General features: G+C 39.4%; 1 protein-coding gene across 1 annotated transcript in view; it reads left to right on the forward strand.

Annotated features, from left to right (window-relative positions):
* Positions 1-314: 314 nt before the first annotated feature.
* The window catches only part of PRSS38 (serine protease 38), a 29,871-nt gene continuing 12,615 nt past the window's right edge, over positions 315-17,570 (forward strand). The window contains exons 1-3 of the mRNA XM_032137706.2: positions 315-462; positions 689-851; positions 1,710-1,981. Coding sequence (XP_031993597.1) covers positions 315-462; positions 689-851; positions 1,710-1,981 — 583 coding nt within the window. The remainder of the gene's footprint in view (positions 463-688; positions 852-1,709; positions 1,982-17,570) is intronic.

Consider the following 17,570-nt stretch of genomic DNA (forward strand, 5'->3'; position numbering starts at 1 on the left):
GTGTTTAGACCTGACTGTGGAATGGAATGCCACACCTAGGCATACGAGGTATGGTTGGGGCACTGTCACATGTCCAGCTTGGGAGCCATCATGTTCCCAGGTCAGGAGAGGTGAATCCACGAGACGCAGACATGTGCTGGGGGTGCAGTCGCATGTCCAGGTCAGGTGCCCTCACTTGCTGGGAGTGCCATCTCCTAGTGGGAGCCAGTCACCTGCTGGGGTGCAACTACCTGGTGGGGGCGCAATCCCCTGTGCTGGAGACACAGTCACGTGTCAGGAGCTAGTCACCCGCTGGGGGCGCTGCCTCGAGCCTCATGGCTGCCCCTGCTTCCGGCATGGGCCCACTCGGGCCCTCTGCCCTGGGCCTTCTGCTGCTGCTCCTGGTGGTGCCCCCTCCCTGGGTCGCAGCCTCGGTCCACAGACACCCAGAGAACCAGGGAATCTCCCTGACTGGCAGCGTGGGTAGGCCCTGCCCCAGGGGCGGATGGGCGGCTGGAGACAGTGCCCTTGGGGCTTCTCTCAGTGCCGGAGCCTCCTCCCCCATGTCGCCTGCCTGCCCCTTCCCCTCCCCCATGTCCCCTGCCTTCCCTTCCTCCTGTGTCCCCTGCCCCTCCCCCACTTCCCCTGCCTTCCCTACCTCTCCCGTGGCTCCAGCGTGGCTCCACCATGAGCTCCGTTCTCCCTGCAGCCTGTGGTCGGCCCAGCATGGAGGGGAAGATCCTGGGAGGCGTCCCTGCGCCCGAGAGGAAGTGGCCGTGGCAGGTCAGCGTGCACTACGCGGGCCTCCACGTTTGCGGCGGCTCCATCCTCAATGAGTACTGGGTGCTGTCGGCTGCGCACTGCTTTCGCCAGTAAGGGGGCGCGGGCCTGGGACGGTGTGGGTAGCTGGGCCTGCAGGGTGTGCCCACAGCGGCTTGGATGGACCCCACGCAAGCCTCCCCCTTCACCACTGTCGACCCGCACAAGGCCAGGTCCCCACCAGTGAGGCTGGTCCCCAAACACACAGCTGGGTCCCCATCCTTGAGGCTGGTCCCCCAAGTGCACAGCCAGGTCCTCAAGAGTGACGCTGGTCCCCAAGATCACGGCCAGGTCCTCACATGCAAGGCTGATCCCCTAAGTGTACGATTAGGTTCCCATGAGCTAGGTTGGTCCTCAAATGCACAGCCTGGTCCCCACGAGTGAGACTGGTCCTCAAGGGCACAGCCAGATTCCCACAAGTGAGGCTGGTTCTCAAGTGCACAGCCAGGCCCCACAGAAATGAGGCTGCTCCTCAAGTGCACAGCCAGGTCCCCATAAGCAAGGCTGTTCTCTAAGCACCTGGCCTTCCCGATTGCTCCTCCAACAGCCCCATTCACCACAGCTGCCCCGCACAGCAGGCATGCCTCTTCTGTGGCCATCTGACCTCCAGAGGGATGTGTGCAGCCAGGTTGTCGGTAAGAGTCAGAGCAGGTCTCACATGCATGGGCTGCTGGCCTGTACAGCTGGTGGTCGTGTACAGACTTGGGTCCCCAGAGCCTCCATGGGCCAAGTCGACTCTTTAGGGGGCAACTCTGCCAGACAGCCAGATAGGTCCCTACTATGCTGCAGGAAGAAGCTGGCTTTTCAATCCCACCGAGTGAGTGCCAGCCCCTTGCGCTTGGCCTCTCCAGGCCTGTGGGCTGACCACACAGGAAGCTGCGGGCATTGTGCCTCTGTTCTCACCCCCACAGGGACAAGAATATCAAAATCTATGACATGTACGTAGGCCTCATAAACCTCAGGGTGGCCGGCAACCACACCCAGTGGTATGAGGTGAACAGGGTGATCCTGCACCCCACATATGAGGTGCACCACCCCATCGGAGGTGACGTGGCCCTGGTGCAGCTGAAGACCCGCATTGTGTTTTCTGACTCCGTGCTCCCGGTCTGCCTTGCAACTCCAGAAGTGAACCTTACCAGTGCCAACTGCTGGGCTACGGGATGGGGACTAGTCTCACAACAAGGTAGGAATACAGTGCAGGGCTTTGTGGGCAGGATGAAGGCTTCTCTTCCACCACAGGGAAGAAAATGCTCTGCCAGCTAAGGGGGTCCAGGTGTTTGGGGACTGGAATCCCCACCCGTCAATCAACATTTATTTGTTTGTCAGTGTGGATATTTTGTTGTTTTGTTTTATTTCTGACTGGCTTTGTTGTATGCAGAAAAATACAGCTACTTTGATGTGAAGTTGGTATGCAGTATATCAAGAACACAAATTTAAAAGCATAGTTTTCCTTAAGATTGTAAATGGAACTTAGAAATCTCTTTTAGCTTATCTAAAAACCATTCATTATTAAACTTTTCTCCAGAAAGTCCTGTGCATTCTTTCTAGATTTATACCCAGGCACTTTTCAATATTTAGGTCTATTTTAAAGAGATTTTTTTTTAATTGCATTTGCTAATTAGTCACAGCTATTGATTTTTGCACATTGATCTTATATCCAGTCATCTTATAGAATTTATTTTTAGTAGTTTATCAACTTATTATTTTGACAGTTCTAGATAAAAGATAATATTTTTCTTCTAGCAAAGACTATTTTATCACTCTCTTCCCATATTTTATCTTTTATTTTTCTTGTCTTCTTACAATGGTTGGAGCCTCCAGTAGAAATGATGCCAGATCTTGTCTTGGTTTTGGTTTGATTGGAAATGCTTATAATGGTTCACTATAGCATTTGTGGCCTGGCCTGGAGATTTCAGGTTGATATATTAAACCAGATTAAGAAAGTTACCTTTTATAGCTGATTTACTTAATTTTTTAAAAAATTATAGATAATTATTGATTTTATTGAAATGCTTGCGGCAACTCTTGAGAGGATCATATAGTTTTGTTCTTTTAATCTATTGATGCCAAGAATAGGCATTTAAGCTGGGTGCAGTGGCTCACACCTGTAAATCCCAGCACTTTGGGAGGCTGAGGTGGGAGGATCACTTGAGCCCAGGAGTTTGAGACCAGCCTGGGCAACATAGTGAGATCCTGTCTCTACAAAAAATGCTGACTGGGCTGGGCTTGACGGCATCTGCCTGTAGTCCCAGCTACTCAGGAGGCTAACGTGGAAAGATCTCTTGATCCCAGAAGGTCAAGGCTGCAGTGAGCCAAAACTGCATATCTGCACCAAAGCCTGGGCAACAGTGAGACCTTCTCTCAAAAAAAAAAAAAAAAAAAAGATATTTAATGTGAGATGGGTCTAGAATTTTTTTTCTTAACTGATTTTATCTTTGGCATCAGTGTACTGCTGACTTTGTAGAATGAGTCAAAACTTTCCCATCTATTTGTATTCTCTGCAATAGTTTCTATTAAAGTAAAGATTAGCTATTTCTTGAAGGTTTGATGAGGCCATAAAACACTCTGATCCTAGTACCTTTTGTGGGTATAAATGATTACTCTATCTTACTCTCTGTTAATGGCTACTGGTTCATTCCAATTTTAAATTTATTCTTAGGCCAATTTTGATGGATTATATTTTTCTAGAAAGTTGTTCATTTTATTCCAGATTTTGAATATAATGATATTGTGTAAGATTGTAATTCATGTGCTCTTATTATTATATTTCTGACCTCTCTTCATTCCTTATCATAGTTGCCAAAATTGTCTATTCTATTGCCTTTTTTAATATAAAACTACCTGCTACAGATTTTGCAATGGTGTATGTGGGGAGATGGTGGTGCATGGGACTTTATATGTTGGGTGCTTTGCTATTCACTCCTATAGCCATCTATTCATTTGTTAAACTTTTTATACTCTAAGTTTGCTTAACCAAACTTTTCTAATTTTTTGAGCCGAAAATACAAAAGATATTCAACATTTCATATTTTTTCTATGAATAAATTGAAGATTATAACTTGTCTTTTAAAGTCTCCTTTGGTCACGTTACAGGCTTTGAATTCTTACATATTTGTTATTCATTTCTCAAAAGTATGTGCACCCTATTTTAATTTTTTCTATATCCAAAAGTATAGGACAAAATTTTTCATATCTACAAAAAAGGCCATTGAAATTTTATAGGAATTGCATTGAATATTCAGGCCATGTTGAGTAATGTTGACATTTTAACAATATTAAACCTGCCTATCCATGAACATGGAATGTATTTCCATTTATTTGAGTCTTTAATTTCTTTCAGCAATGATTTGTAGATTCGAGTATACAAGTTTTTCACCTCCTTCATTAAATTTGTTTCCAAGGTATGTTATTATTTTAGATGCTATTATAAATGAAATTGCTTTTATAACTATCTTTTTTGGATTGTTCTTTGGGGGTGTATAGAAACACAGCTGATTTTTGGCTGGGCGCAGTGGCTCACGCCTGTAATCCCAGCACTTTGGGAGGCCAAGGCAGGCGGTTCACAAGGTCAAGAGATTGAGACCATCCTGGCCGACATAGTGAAACCCCGTCTCTACTAAAAATACAAAAATTAGCTGGGTGTGGTGGCATGTGCCTGTAATCCCAGCTACTCAGGGGGCTGAGGTAAGAGAATCACTTGAACCCAGGAGGTGGAGGTTGCAGTGAGCCAAGATCACCCCATTGCACTCCAGCCTGGGCGACAAGAGTGAAATTCCAACTAAAAAAAAAAAAAAAAAAGCAACACAACTGATTTTTTATGTGTTGGCCTTATACCCTGCAACTTTACTGAATTAGTTTATTATATGTAGTAGTTTTGTTTTTTTTTAAAAGATTAATTGGGATTTTCTGTGTATAGGATCATGTCATCTATGAATAGAGATTGTTTTACTTCTTTGTTTCCAATTTGAATGGCTGGTATTTCTTTTTTTTGTCTAAATTATCTGTCTAGAATTTCTAGTACAAATTAAATAGCAGTTATCAAAGTGGAAATCCTTGTTTTGTTTCTGATCTCATGGGAAATGCTTTCAGTCTTTAACCATTGAATATGATGTTAGCTGTCAGTTTTTAAATAAATGCCTTAATGTTGATGAAGTTTTTCCACATCAATTGGGATGATCCTATGTTGTCTTTTTTCTTTTATTCTATTAATGTATATTACATTGATTGATGTTCTTATGTTGAATTACCCTTGTATTCTTTGGATAAATCTCGCTTTGTCATGGTTTTATATGCTGTTGGTTATAATATTTTGCTGAGGGTTTTTACATCTATATTCTTAAGGTATGATCTGTAGTTATATTTTCTTATGGTGTCTTTGGCTTTGGCATCAGGATAATTCTGGTCTCATAGAATGAATTATGAAGTGTTGCTTCCTCTTCTATTTTTTGGTGGAGTGTGATAAAGATTGATTAATTCTTCTTTAAATATTTGGTAGAATTTACCAGTGAAGCCATCTGGTCCTGTACTTTTCTTTGTCGGGAGATTCTTATTGTTGAATCAATCTCTTTACTTGTTATAGATCTATTCAGATTTCCTATTTCTTCTGTGTAAGTTTAGATAATTCGTATGTTTGTAGAAATTTGTCTATTTCATCCAAGTTATCTCATTTGTGAGATAAGTTATTTCACAAATTTATAATCATTTTTGTGCATTTGTTTTTTGAATCCTGTTGCAAATAAAAAGTGGAATTAAAAACCAAATAAAAAGTGGAATTAAAAACCAAACTCACTTATGAGTGAGAACATGTGGTGTTTTGGTTTTCTGTTCCTGTGTTAGTTTGCTGAGGATAATGGCTTCCAATTCCATCCATGTCCCTGCAAAGGACATGATCTCATTTTTTTTGCACAGTATCCCATGGTATACATGTATCACATTTTTTTAATCCAGTCTATCATTGATGGGCATTTAGGTTGATTCCATGTCTTTGCCATTGTGAATAGTGCTGCAATAAATATATGCATGCATGTATCTTTATAATAGAATGATTTATATCATGGTTTAATGGTTTTTATATTTGCCCATGCATTTACCTTTACCAAAGTCCTTTAATTTGTCATATGGCTTTGACTTACTGTTTTGTGTTCTTTCATTTCAATGTGAAGCACTCCAGTTAGCATTTCCTCTATGGAAGATCTAGTGGTGCAGACTTCCATGGCTCTTGTTTATCCATGAACGACTTAGTTTCTCCCTCATTTCTGAAGGATGATGTTGTCAGATATATAGGATTCCTGGTTGAAAGGTTTTTTCTTTTAGCACTTTAAGTACATCATAACCCTGTCTTCTGATCTCCTTAGTTTTTTATGAGAAATTAGCTATTAATCTGAGGATCCTTGTACATGACTAGACACTTCTCTCTTGCTCATTTCAAGATTCATTGCCTTTAGTTTAGACAGTTTGATTATAATGTGTCTTGTTGGGGGTTATTTGAGTTTATAATACTTGGAGTTTGTTCAATCTGAATTTGTAGATTTAAATATTTCAGCAGATTGCAAAATTTTGGACCATTATTTCTTCAAATATTCTTTCTATCTCATTCTGTCTCTCTTCTCCTTCTGAAAATACCATAACACATATGTGGTTCATTTGATGGTGTCCCAGGAGTCTCTTAGGCTCTCTTTACTTTCCTTCCTCTTTTTTCCTTTCTAATCCTTAGATTTTATAATCTGAATTGTCCTATCTTCAAGTTCACCTGTGCTCTCTTGTGCTTGCTCAAATTGTCTGCTTTGCCCCTCTAGTGAAGTTTTCATTTCAATTATTTGGCATTTTAATGCCAAATATTCTGTTTGGTTCCTTTGATAATTTCTATTTACTAATAGTATCATTTTGTTCATATATCATTTTCCTGATTTTCTTTAATTCTTTGTTTATGTTTTCCCTTAGCTCTTTGAGCATATTTAATACACTTGTTTAAAGTCTTTGTCTAGACTTCTTCAGGGACAGTTTCTGATCATTTATTTTGTTTTCTTAAGTGGGCCATAGTTTTTTTCTGATTTTTGTTGTTATTACTACTATTATTGAAAACAGGAGTATTGAGTTTTATACTTTTGAATATATAATGAATGTTATATGTGGCTGAGTATTGATTATAATAATGTATTAACTCTGGAAATAAGATTATCTCCAACCCCAGGGTTTTCTGTGGTGTTTTGATTGTTGAAAGCTATAGTAGTCTGTTTAATGATTTTCCCAAACTATTTTGCAAAGACTGTATTCTTTTTCATGTGTGGTCACTGAAGTCGCTATTCCTTAGCTTCTGTTAGCTTCTGTTATCTACTGTTTTGACAGTATTTTCTTGAATGCCAGGAGCTAAAAACCAACAAAACCAAAAATCCCTTCTTATGACCTTTGCAGGTTGGCTCTGTGCCAAGGCACTTTTTCAATACTTAGCCATGCTTGCACCAAGCCTAAGGATCAGCCTGAGATGAAAGCTTTGGTTTTCTCAGGTTTACTTATGAGCGTGTGTCTTACCCTGGGCATGTTCATGGCCTTCCAAATTCCCTCAAGTACAGAGGTGCTTTTTCTAAAAATCTTTTCCAATTTATTTACTTTTTAAATTATATATTTTTTATTTTTATAGATTTAGGAGGTATAAGTGCAGGTTTGTTACATGGATATATTGCATAGGGGTGAAGTCTGGGATTTTACAGTAACCATCACCTAAATAGTGAGTGTTTTACTCAGTAGGTAATTTCTCATCCCTCATCACCTTCCCATCCTCCTACCTTGCCGAGTCTCCAATGCATATTATTCCACTCTTTGTGTTGTGAACTTTATTTAGCTCCCACTCATAAGTGAGAAGAAGCATTATTTGACTTTCTGAATTATTTCACTTAAGATAATGGCCTCCAGTTCCATCCACGTTGCTGCAAAAGACATGATTTTATTCCTTTTTATGGCTGAGTAGTATTCCATGGTGTGTGTGTATGATATGTATTATTTATTTATACATATAATATAAAATAATATGTATACACAAACACACCACATTTTCTTTATCCAATCATTTGTTGATGGGCACTTAGTTTGGTTCTATTTTTTTTCTTTTTTGTTCATGCTGTCCCTGGGTGGGCTCGAAGTTGGTTCTACATTGACATAGTTTGGATGTTTGTTTCCTCCAAGTCTCATGTTAAAATGTGCTCCCCAGTGTTTGAGGTGGGGCCAGTAGGAGGTATTTGGATCATAGGGGTGGATTCCTCATGAATGGCTTGGTGCCATCTTTGCAGTAATGAGTGAATTCTTGCTCCATTTGGTTTTTGCAAAAGCTGGACTAATGTTTAAGAGCCTAACATCTCTCTTGCTTCCTCTGGCATCATATGACATGCCTGCTTCCCTTTCACCTTCTGCCCTGATTGTAAGCTTCCTGAGGTCCTCACCAGAGGCAGATGCTGGCACTATACTTCTTGTACAGTCTGCAGAACTGTGAGCCAAAATAAACCTCTTTTCCTTATAATTTTGCCAGCCTCGGTTATCCTTTATAGCTATGCAAAACAGACGAATAGCCGTATTTTTGCTATTGCAAATAGTGCTGCAATAAACATGTGAGTGCAGGTATTTTTTTTGTACAGTGACTTATTTTCCTTTGGATAAATACCCAGTGGTGGGACTGCTGGATTGAATGGTAGCTCTATTTTTAGTTCTTTGAGAGATCTCTATATAGTTTTCAATAGAGGTTGTACTAATTTTCTTTTTTTTTTCTTCAACTTTTAAGTTCAGGGGTACATATTGCAAGAGGTGCAGGTTTGTTATGTAGGTAAACATGTGCCATGGTGGTTTGCTGCACAAATTATCCCATCACCTAGGTATTAAGCCCAGCATCCATTAGCTATTCTTCCTAATGCTTTCCCTCCCTCTATCCCCCCAAACAGGCCCCAGTATGTGTTGTTTCCCCACTCCCTGTGTCCATGTATTCTCATAATTCAGCTCCCACTTATGAGTGAGAACATGTGATGTTTGCTTTTCTGTTCCTGTGTTAGTTTGCTGAGGATAATGGCTTCCAACTCCATCCATGTCCCTGCAAAGGACATGATCTCATTTTTTCATGGCTGCATAGTATTCCATGGTATACATGTACCACATTTTTTTTTAGTCCAGTCTATCACTGATAGGTATCTAGGTTGATTCCCTGTCTTTGCTATTGTGAATAGCACTGCAATGGACATTTGTGTGCATATATCTTTATAATAGGATGATTTATATTACTTTGGGAATATACCCAGTAAAGAGATTGCTGGGTCAGATGGTATTTCTGCCTCTAGGTTTTTGAGGACTCGCCACACTGTCTTCTGCAATGGTTGAACTAATTTACACTCCCAACAACAGTGTAAAAGATGTTCCTTTGTTCCTACAACCTCACCAGCATCTGTTGTTTCTTGACTTTTTAGTAATAGCCATTCTGACTGGCATGAGATGGTATCTCATTGTGGTTTTGACTTGCATTTCTCTAATGATCAGTGATGTTGACCTTTTTTTCATGTTTGTTGGCTGCATGTATGTCTTCTTTTGAGAAGTGTCTGTTCATGACCTTTGCTACTTTTTAATGGGGTTGTTTGGTTTTTTTCTTGTAAATTTGCTTAAGTTCCTTGTAGACTCTGGATATTAGACCTTTGTCAGATGGATAGATTGCAAAATTTTTCTCCCATTCTGTAGGTTGTCTGTTCACTCTGATGATAGTTTATTTTGCTGTGCAGAAGCTCTTTAGTTTAATTAGATCCCATTTGCCAATTTTTGCTTTTGTTGCAATTGCTTTTGGTGTTTTTGTCATGAAATCTTTGCCTGTGCCTATGTCCTGAATGATATTGCCTAGATTTTCTTCTAGGTTTTTTATTTTTTTGTTTTTTGAGACAGAGTCTTGGTCTGTCACCAGGCTGGAGTGCAGTAGAGTGATCTCAGCTCACTGCAACCTCCAACTCCCTGGTTCAAGCAATTGTCCTGCCTCAGCCTCTGGAGTAGCTGGGATTACAGGCACACACCACTACGCCCAGCTAGTTTTTGTATTTTTAGTAGAGACAGGGTTTCACCATGTTGGCTGGGATGGTCTCGATCTCCTGACCTTGTGATCCGCCCGCCTCAGCCTCCCAAACTGCTGCGATTACAGGTGTAAGCCACCACATCTGGCCTCTAGGTTTTTTATAGTTGTGGGTTTTACATTTAAGCCTTTAATCCATCTTGAGTTAATTTTTGTATGTGGTGTAAGGAAGGGATCTAGTTTCATCTTTCTGCATATGGCTAGCCAATTCTCCCAGCACCATTTATTAAATAGAGAATCCTTTCCCCATTGCTTGTTTTTGTCAGGTTTGTTGAAGATCAGATGATTGTAGGTGGGCAGTCTTATTTCTGAGTTTTCTATCCTGTTCCATTGGTCTATGTGTCTGTTCTTGTAACAGTTTCATGCTGTTTTGGTTACTGTAGCCTTATAGTATCATTTGAAATTGGGTAGCATGGTGCCTCCAACTTCATTCTTTTTGCTTAGGATTGTCTTGGCTATTCAGGCTTTATTTTTTTTGTGCCATAGGAATTTTAAAATAGTTTTCTTCTAATTCTGTGAAGAATGTCAATGGTAGTTTAATGGGAATAGTACTGAATCTATAAATTACTTTGGGCAATATGGTCATTTTCACAATATTGATTCTTCCTGTCTATGAGCATGGAATGTTTCTCTGTTTGTTTGTGTCTCCTCTGATTTCTTTGAGCAGTGGTTTGTAGTTCTTTTTGAAGAGGTCCTTCACTTCCCTTGTTAGCTGTATTCCTAGGTATTTTATTCTTTTTGTAGAAATTATGAATGGGAATTCATTCATGATTTGGCTCTCTGCTTGCCTCTTGTCAGTGTACAGGAATGCTAGCAAGTTTTGCATATTGATTTTATATCCTGAGACTTTGCTGAAGTTGCTTACCAGCTTAAGAAGCTTTTGGGCTGAGACGATGGGGTTTTCTAGATATAGGCTCATGTCATCTGCAAAGATAATTTGACTTCCTCTCTTCCTATTTGAACACCGTTGATTTCTTTCTCTTGCCTAATTGCCCTGGACAGAACGTCCAATATTATGCTTAATAGAAGTGGTGAGGCCAGGTGCGGTGGCTCATGCCTGTAATCCCAACACTTTGGGAGGTTGAGGCGGGTGGATCACCTGAGGTTAGGAGTTCGAGACCAGCCTGGCCCAACACGGTGAAACCCCGTCTCTACTGAAAATATAAAAAAGTAGCTGCGTGTGGTGGCATACATCTGTACTCCCAGCTACTCGGGATGCTAAGGCAGGAGAATCACTTGAACCCGGGAGGCGGAGGTTGCAGTGAGCCGAGACAGTGCCACTGCACTCTAGCCTGAGTGACAGAGTGAACCTCCGTCTCAGAAAAAAAAAAAAAAAAAAAAAAAAAGTGGTGAGAGAGGGCATTCTCTTGTGTCGGTTTTCAAGGGCAATGACTGCCTCCAGCTTTTGCCCATTCGATATGATATTGGCTGTGGGTTTGTCCTATATGGCTCTTATTTTGAGGTCTGTTCCTTCAACACCTAGTTTAGAGTTTTTAACATGAAAGGATGTTTAATTTTACCAAAGGCCTTTTCTGCATTTATTGAGATAAGCATGTGGTTTTTGTCATTGGTTCTGTTTATGTGATGGATTATGTTTATTGACTTGCGTATGTCGAATCACCCTTGCATCCCAGGGATGAAGCCAACTTGATTGTAGTGGATAAGCTTTTTGATGTGCTGCTGGATTCAGTTTGCCAGTATATTGTTGAGGATTTTTGCATTGATGTTCAACAAATATATTGACCTGAAGTTTTGTTGTGGTTGTTGTAGTATCTCTGCCAGGTTTTGGTATCAGGATGATGCTGGCCTCATAGAACAAATTAGGAAGAAGTTCCTCCTTTTCAATTTTTTGTAATGGTTTCAGTAGAAATGGAATCGGCTCTTCTTTGTACCTCTGGTAGAATTCAACTGCAAATCCATCAGGTCCTGGGCTTTTTTTGTCGGTAGGCTATTTATTACTGCTTCAATTTCAGAACTTGTTATTGGTCTGTTCAGGGTTTCAATTTCTTCTTGGTTCAGTCTTGGGAGCGTGTATGTGTCCAGGAATTTATTTTCTAGTTTCTTTTCTAGATTTTTTTAGTTTATGTGCATAGAAGTGTTTATAGTATTCTCTGATGGTTGTTTGTATTTCTGTGGGGTCAGTGGTGATATCCCTCTTATCATTTCTGATTGTGTTTAATTGATTCTTCTCTCTTTTCTTCTTTATTAGTCTAGCTAGTGATCTATTTTATTAATTTTTTTTAGAAAACCAGCTCCTGAATTCATTGATTTTTTGAGGGGTTTTTCGTGTCTCTATCTCATTCATTTCAGCTCTGATCTTGGTTATTTCTTGTCTTCTGCTAGCTTTGGGGTTTGTTTGCTCTTGGTTCTCTAGTTCTTTTAGTTGAGGTGTTAGGTTGTTAACTTCAGATCTTTCTAGATTTTTGATGTGGGCATTTAGTGCTATAAATTTCTCTGTTAGCGCTGCTTTAGCTGTATCCCAGAGATTCTGATATGTTGTCTCTTTGTTCTCATTAGTTTCAAAGAACTTCTTGATTTCTGCCTTAATTTCATTATTTATCAAAAAGTCATTCAAGAGCAGGTTGTTCAATTTCCATGTAGTTGTGTGGTTTTGAGTGAGTTTCTTAATCTTGAGATCTAATTTGATTCCACTGTGGTCTAAGGGACTGTTTATTATGTTTTCAGTTCTTTTGCATTCGCTAAGGAGTGTTTTACTTTTGTTATATGATCAATTCTAGAGTAAGTGCCATGTGGTGATAAGAAGAGTGTATATTCTGTTGTTTTGGAGTGGAGAGTTCTGTAAGTATCTATTAGGTCCACTTGATCCATATCTGAGTTCAGATCCTGAATATTTTTGTTAATTTCCTGTCTCAATGATCTGTCTAATATTGTCAGTGGAGTGTTAAAGTATCCCACTATTACTGTGTGGGAGTCTAAGTCTCTTCGTAGGTCTCTAATAACTTGCTTTATGAATCTGGGTGCTCCTGTATTGGGTACATATATATTTAGGATAGTTAGCTCTTCTTGTTGAACCCTTTACCATCACTTGGGTCCAGGGAGCCAAGCAGCATCATTCTGTGAACCCCACTTCCATGGCATCCCACAAGTTAAGACCGCTGGCTTGGAATTCCAGCCTGCCAGTCGCGATAGGCTGGAATCTGCTTAAGAAGGACCAGTTCCCCAGGGAGAGGAGCAGTGCCATCTCTGCAGTTGAGTCAACTCAGCTGTTCCAGCCTGCTGGCTCTGGAGAGTCCAGACAATCTGGATGAAGAAGGGTCCTCGACAATGCAGCACAGCTGCACTACCAAGAAGCAGCCAGACTGCTTCTATAAGTGGGTCCCTGATTCTGTTCCTTCCCACAAGGGACCACCCCCCCCCCCCAGGGTTATGTAGGGACAGATTTCCCACCTTGCTGGGAATCCTGGGGCCTGGTGATATTGGCTTATGAGAGGATCACCTGATCTGCTGGTTGCAATGATTCATGGGAGAAGTGTGGTTTCCCAGGGTGGAATCACACAATCACTTCACCACTTCCCTTGGCTTGAGGGTGGGGATTCCTTTGGGTCCATGTGGCTCCTGGGCGGGCCATCACCCCACCCTGCCTTTCTTCATTCTCTGTGGGTGGACCTGTTTGCCTAGTCAGTCCCAGTGCGAGAACCTGGATATTTCAGTTGAAAATGCTGAATTCACTTACCACTTTCATTCCTCTCTGTGAGTGCCACAGACCACAGCTGCTTCTAATTGGCCATTTTGGTCTTGTACTAATTTTCATTTCTACCAGCAAGTGTATAAGCCTTCCCTTTTCTCTTCATCCTCACCAATTTCTGTTGCTTTTTGACTTTTTAATAACAACCATTCTGACTAGTGTGAGATGGTATCTCACTGTGGTTTTGAATTTCTCTGATGATTAGTGATATTGAGCATTTTTTCATATGCTTATTGGCCATTTGTATGCCTTCTTTTGAAAAATGTCTATTCCTTTGTCCAAGAAGTGCTTTTGAGCATTCCCAAAGAAATTCTCACTAGCTCTTGCTCATGGGCCTTAGGCAGTATGTTGTATATACTTATACTTTTATTGTACATACGTTTACGATATACAGTATATTGTATATAGTTTATGATTCTTGAATCTATTGTGAATGCAATTTTCTCAATTTCATTTTAATTGTTCATTGTTAGCATATTGAAGTACACTTGATTTTTACTTATTTCATTTTGAGAAACCTAGTTTAAATTCTTTGTAATTCACTATGAGTTTTTTCATATATTATGTTGTTTGTGAGCAAAGACAGTCTTCTTACTTTCCAATGTGGGTAGCCTTTCTCTCTCTTGCCTCATTACACTGGCTACAACCTCTAATATAATGTTCAATACAACTGGGAATAGTGGATATCCTTGCCTTGTTCTTCATCTTAGTAGGGGAAATGTTTAGTCTTTCACCATCAAGAATGATGTGAGCTGTGGGGTTTTTTTGTAGGTATCTTTTAACAGATTGAGGAAGACTTCTTTTTTTCCTAGTTTGTTGAGTATCTTTGTTATGAATAGGAGTAAGAAATGCTTTTTCTACATCTATTGATATGTTCCTGTGGCTCTTGATTTTTATATTATTGATATATTCAATTTTGGATATTAAACCCACCTTGCATTCCTATGATTAATCCCTCTTGGTCATTGTGTATAATATTCTTTCTAGGTTGCTGGAATCAATTTGTTAACACTTTGTTAAAGATTTTTGCAACTATATTTATGAGACATATTGGCTGAATTTTTCTCGTGAGGTTTTTGTCTGGTTTTGGTATAAGAAAAATATTCGTGTTTATAGTATTGGTATTGTTTCCTTCTTAAAGATTTGATAGAATTCATGGACGAAGCCACCTGGGCCTGGGCTTTTCTTTATGGAAAGATATTTTTATTATTAATTTGTTATTTACTTTATGTATTTATTATTGTCCTATTACTTTTACTTTTTCTTATACAGGTGTATTCAGATTCCCATTTCTGCTTGAATTAGTTTAAGGTGTCTACTTTTTTTTTTTTTTTTGAGATGGAGTTTTGCTCTTGTCACCCAGGCAAGTGCAATAGCATGTTCTCAGCTAACTGCAACCTCCGCCTCCGGGTTCAAGCGATTCTCCTGCCTGAGTAGCTGGGATTACAGGCGCCCACCACCAAGCCCTGTTAATTTTTTTTATTATTATTATTTTTAGTAGGGACAGGGTTTCACCATGTTGGCCAGGCTGGTCTCGAACTCCTGGCCTCAGGTGATCTGCCCCCCTCCGCCTCCCAAAGTGCTGGGATTACAGGCATGAGCCACCGGGCCAGGCCTTAAGGTGTCTAATTTGATAGCACAGAGTTGTTCATAATAGTCTCATCATTTATTTTAATTTCTAAAAGGATAGTAGTAATATTTCATCTTTTCTGATTTTGGTAATTGGCATCTTCTCTATTTTTATCTTGGTCATTGTAACTAAAGGTTTATCAATTTTGGTTGTCTTCTCGAAGAACTGATTTTTGATCACTGATTTTCCATATTACTTTTCTGTTTTCTATTTCATTGATTTACACTCTCATCTTTCTTATTTTCTTCCTTCTGATTGCTTTGAATTTAATTGTTCTTTTTCTAGTTTCCTAAGGTAGAAGCTTAGAGTGGTTTGTGACCTTTCTTCTTCTTCTAATATAAGCATTTAAAGCTATAAATTTCCCTCTATGCACTGTTTTAAATGCTTCCCACAAATTTTGGTATACTGTGTTTTTGTTTTCATTTAATTGAGGCTATTATCTAATTTCCCTCATAATTTTTTCTTCAAAGTTTCTTAATTTTAAGTATTTGGTGAATTCCAAATAAAATTTCTTCCTATTGTTAATTTTAATGCCCTTGTGCTTAGAAAAAAAATACTTGCTATAATTTTACACTTTTTGAACTTATGGAGACATGTACTATGGCCTAGCATATGGTCTGTCCTGGGAAATGATCCGTGTGTGTTTGGAAAGAATATGTGTCTTGCTGTCATTGGTGTGGAAATTTTTATAAGTCACAGGTCAAGTTGGCTGATAATGTTTTTAAGTCTTCCATATCCTTATTGGTTTTCTGTCTTTTGAAAGCAGTTATTGGGCTGGGCACAGTGGCTCACACCTGTAATCCCAGCACTCCACCAGGTCAGGAGATTGAGACCATCCTGGCTAACACGGTGAAACCCCATCTCTACTAAAAATATAAAAAATTAGCTGGGTGTGGTGGCACGCACCTGTAGTCCCAGCTACTTGGGAGGCTGAGACAGGAGAATCATTTGAAGCTGGGAGGCAGAGGTTGCAGTGAGCCAAGATTATACCACTGCACTCCAGTCTGAGTGACAGGGCGAGACTCCATCTCAAAAAAAAAAAAAAAAAAAAAGAAAGAAAGAAAAAGAAAAAAGCAGTTATTTCGAATACTAAAATCTCTATGACTGCTGAATTGTTTATTTCTCCTTTCAATTATGCCGGGTTTTGCTTCATGTATTTTCAGGCTCTGATTGGGTGCATATATATTTATAATCATGTCTACTTGGTGTGTTGATTATCTTATCATTTAATCAACTGTCTTTCTTTATCCCTAGTTACATTTGTTTTAAAGTCTGTTTTGTCTGATATTGATCTAGCCATTTAGACTCTCTTACAATTACTGTTTGCATGGATATCTTTTTTCATCTTTTCACTTTCAATCTATATATGCCTCTGAATCCAAAGTGTATCTTTTGGTAGAAGGCATGCAGTTGGGTCTTCCTTTTTTATCTGGTCTGGAAATCTCTGCCTTTTGGTTGAAGTATTTAGTCCATCTTCACTTTGAATGTAATTATTGATTTTGTGGATTTAAATTTGCCATATTGCTAAATGTTTTCTATATATCTATATACTCTCTTTCCTGTATTCATTTTTCCATGCCTTCTTTTATGTTAACAAAGTGCCTTTTGGTATGCCATTTTCATTCTTCCCTTGATTTTTTAGACTATATTTCAAAAGATGTTTTCTAAACAGTGGTTGTAGGGCTTGCTTTGTTTATCACAATCCAGTCAGATTAATATTGATTTAATTCTGGTGAAATATAACAATGGTTAAATACTGAAAGCTTTCCCTCCAAGATCAGGAACAAAATCAGGATGCCTGCTTTCACCACTGGTATTCCACATTATACCAGAAGCTCTAGACAGACAAATTAGGTGAGAAAAATAAATAAAAGAAGTCCAAATTGGAAATGCAGAAGTAAAACTATCTCTACTTGCAGAAGACATGATCCTATATATATAGAAAATCCCAGTGAATCCTGAAAACAAACACACAGTAACGACAAAATAAAACTATGGATAATTTTTAAAATCCAGCCAAGTGGCAGGGTACAAAATCAACACACAAAAAAATAAATTGTGCTTCTATGCAACCTCAGTGAACAATTCAAAAAGGAAATTAAGAAAATTGTTCCATCTGCAATAGCACCCAAACCAAAATATACCTATGATAAATGTATCCAAGGAGATGAAAACTACAAAACTACATTGAAAACTATAGAACGTTACAGAAAGAAATTTTTGAAAACCTAAATAAATGCAAAGACAGCTGATGTTCATGGATTGGGAGACTTAATATTGTTAAGATGACAATATTACCCAAAGTGATCTACAAACACAGTCCTTATAAAGATACCAATGCCCCTTTTTGC

The sequence above is a fragment of the Hylobates moloch genome, unplaced genomic scaffold (genome assembly GCF_009828535.3).
Source record: "Hylobates moloch isolate HMO894 unplaced genomic scaffold, HMol_V3 SCAFFOLD_18, whole genome shotgun sequence".
Lineage (NCBI taxonomy): Eukaryota > Metazoa > Chordata > Mammalia > Primates > Hylobatidae > Hylobates > Hylobates moloch.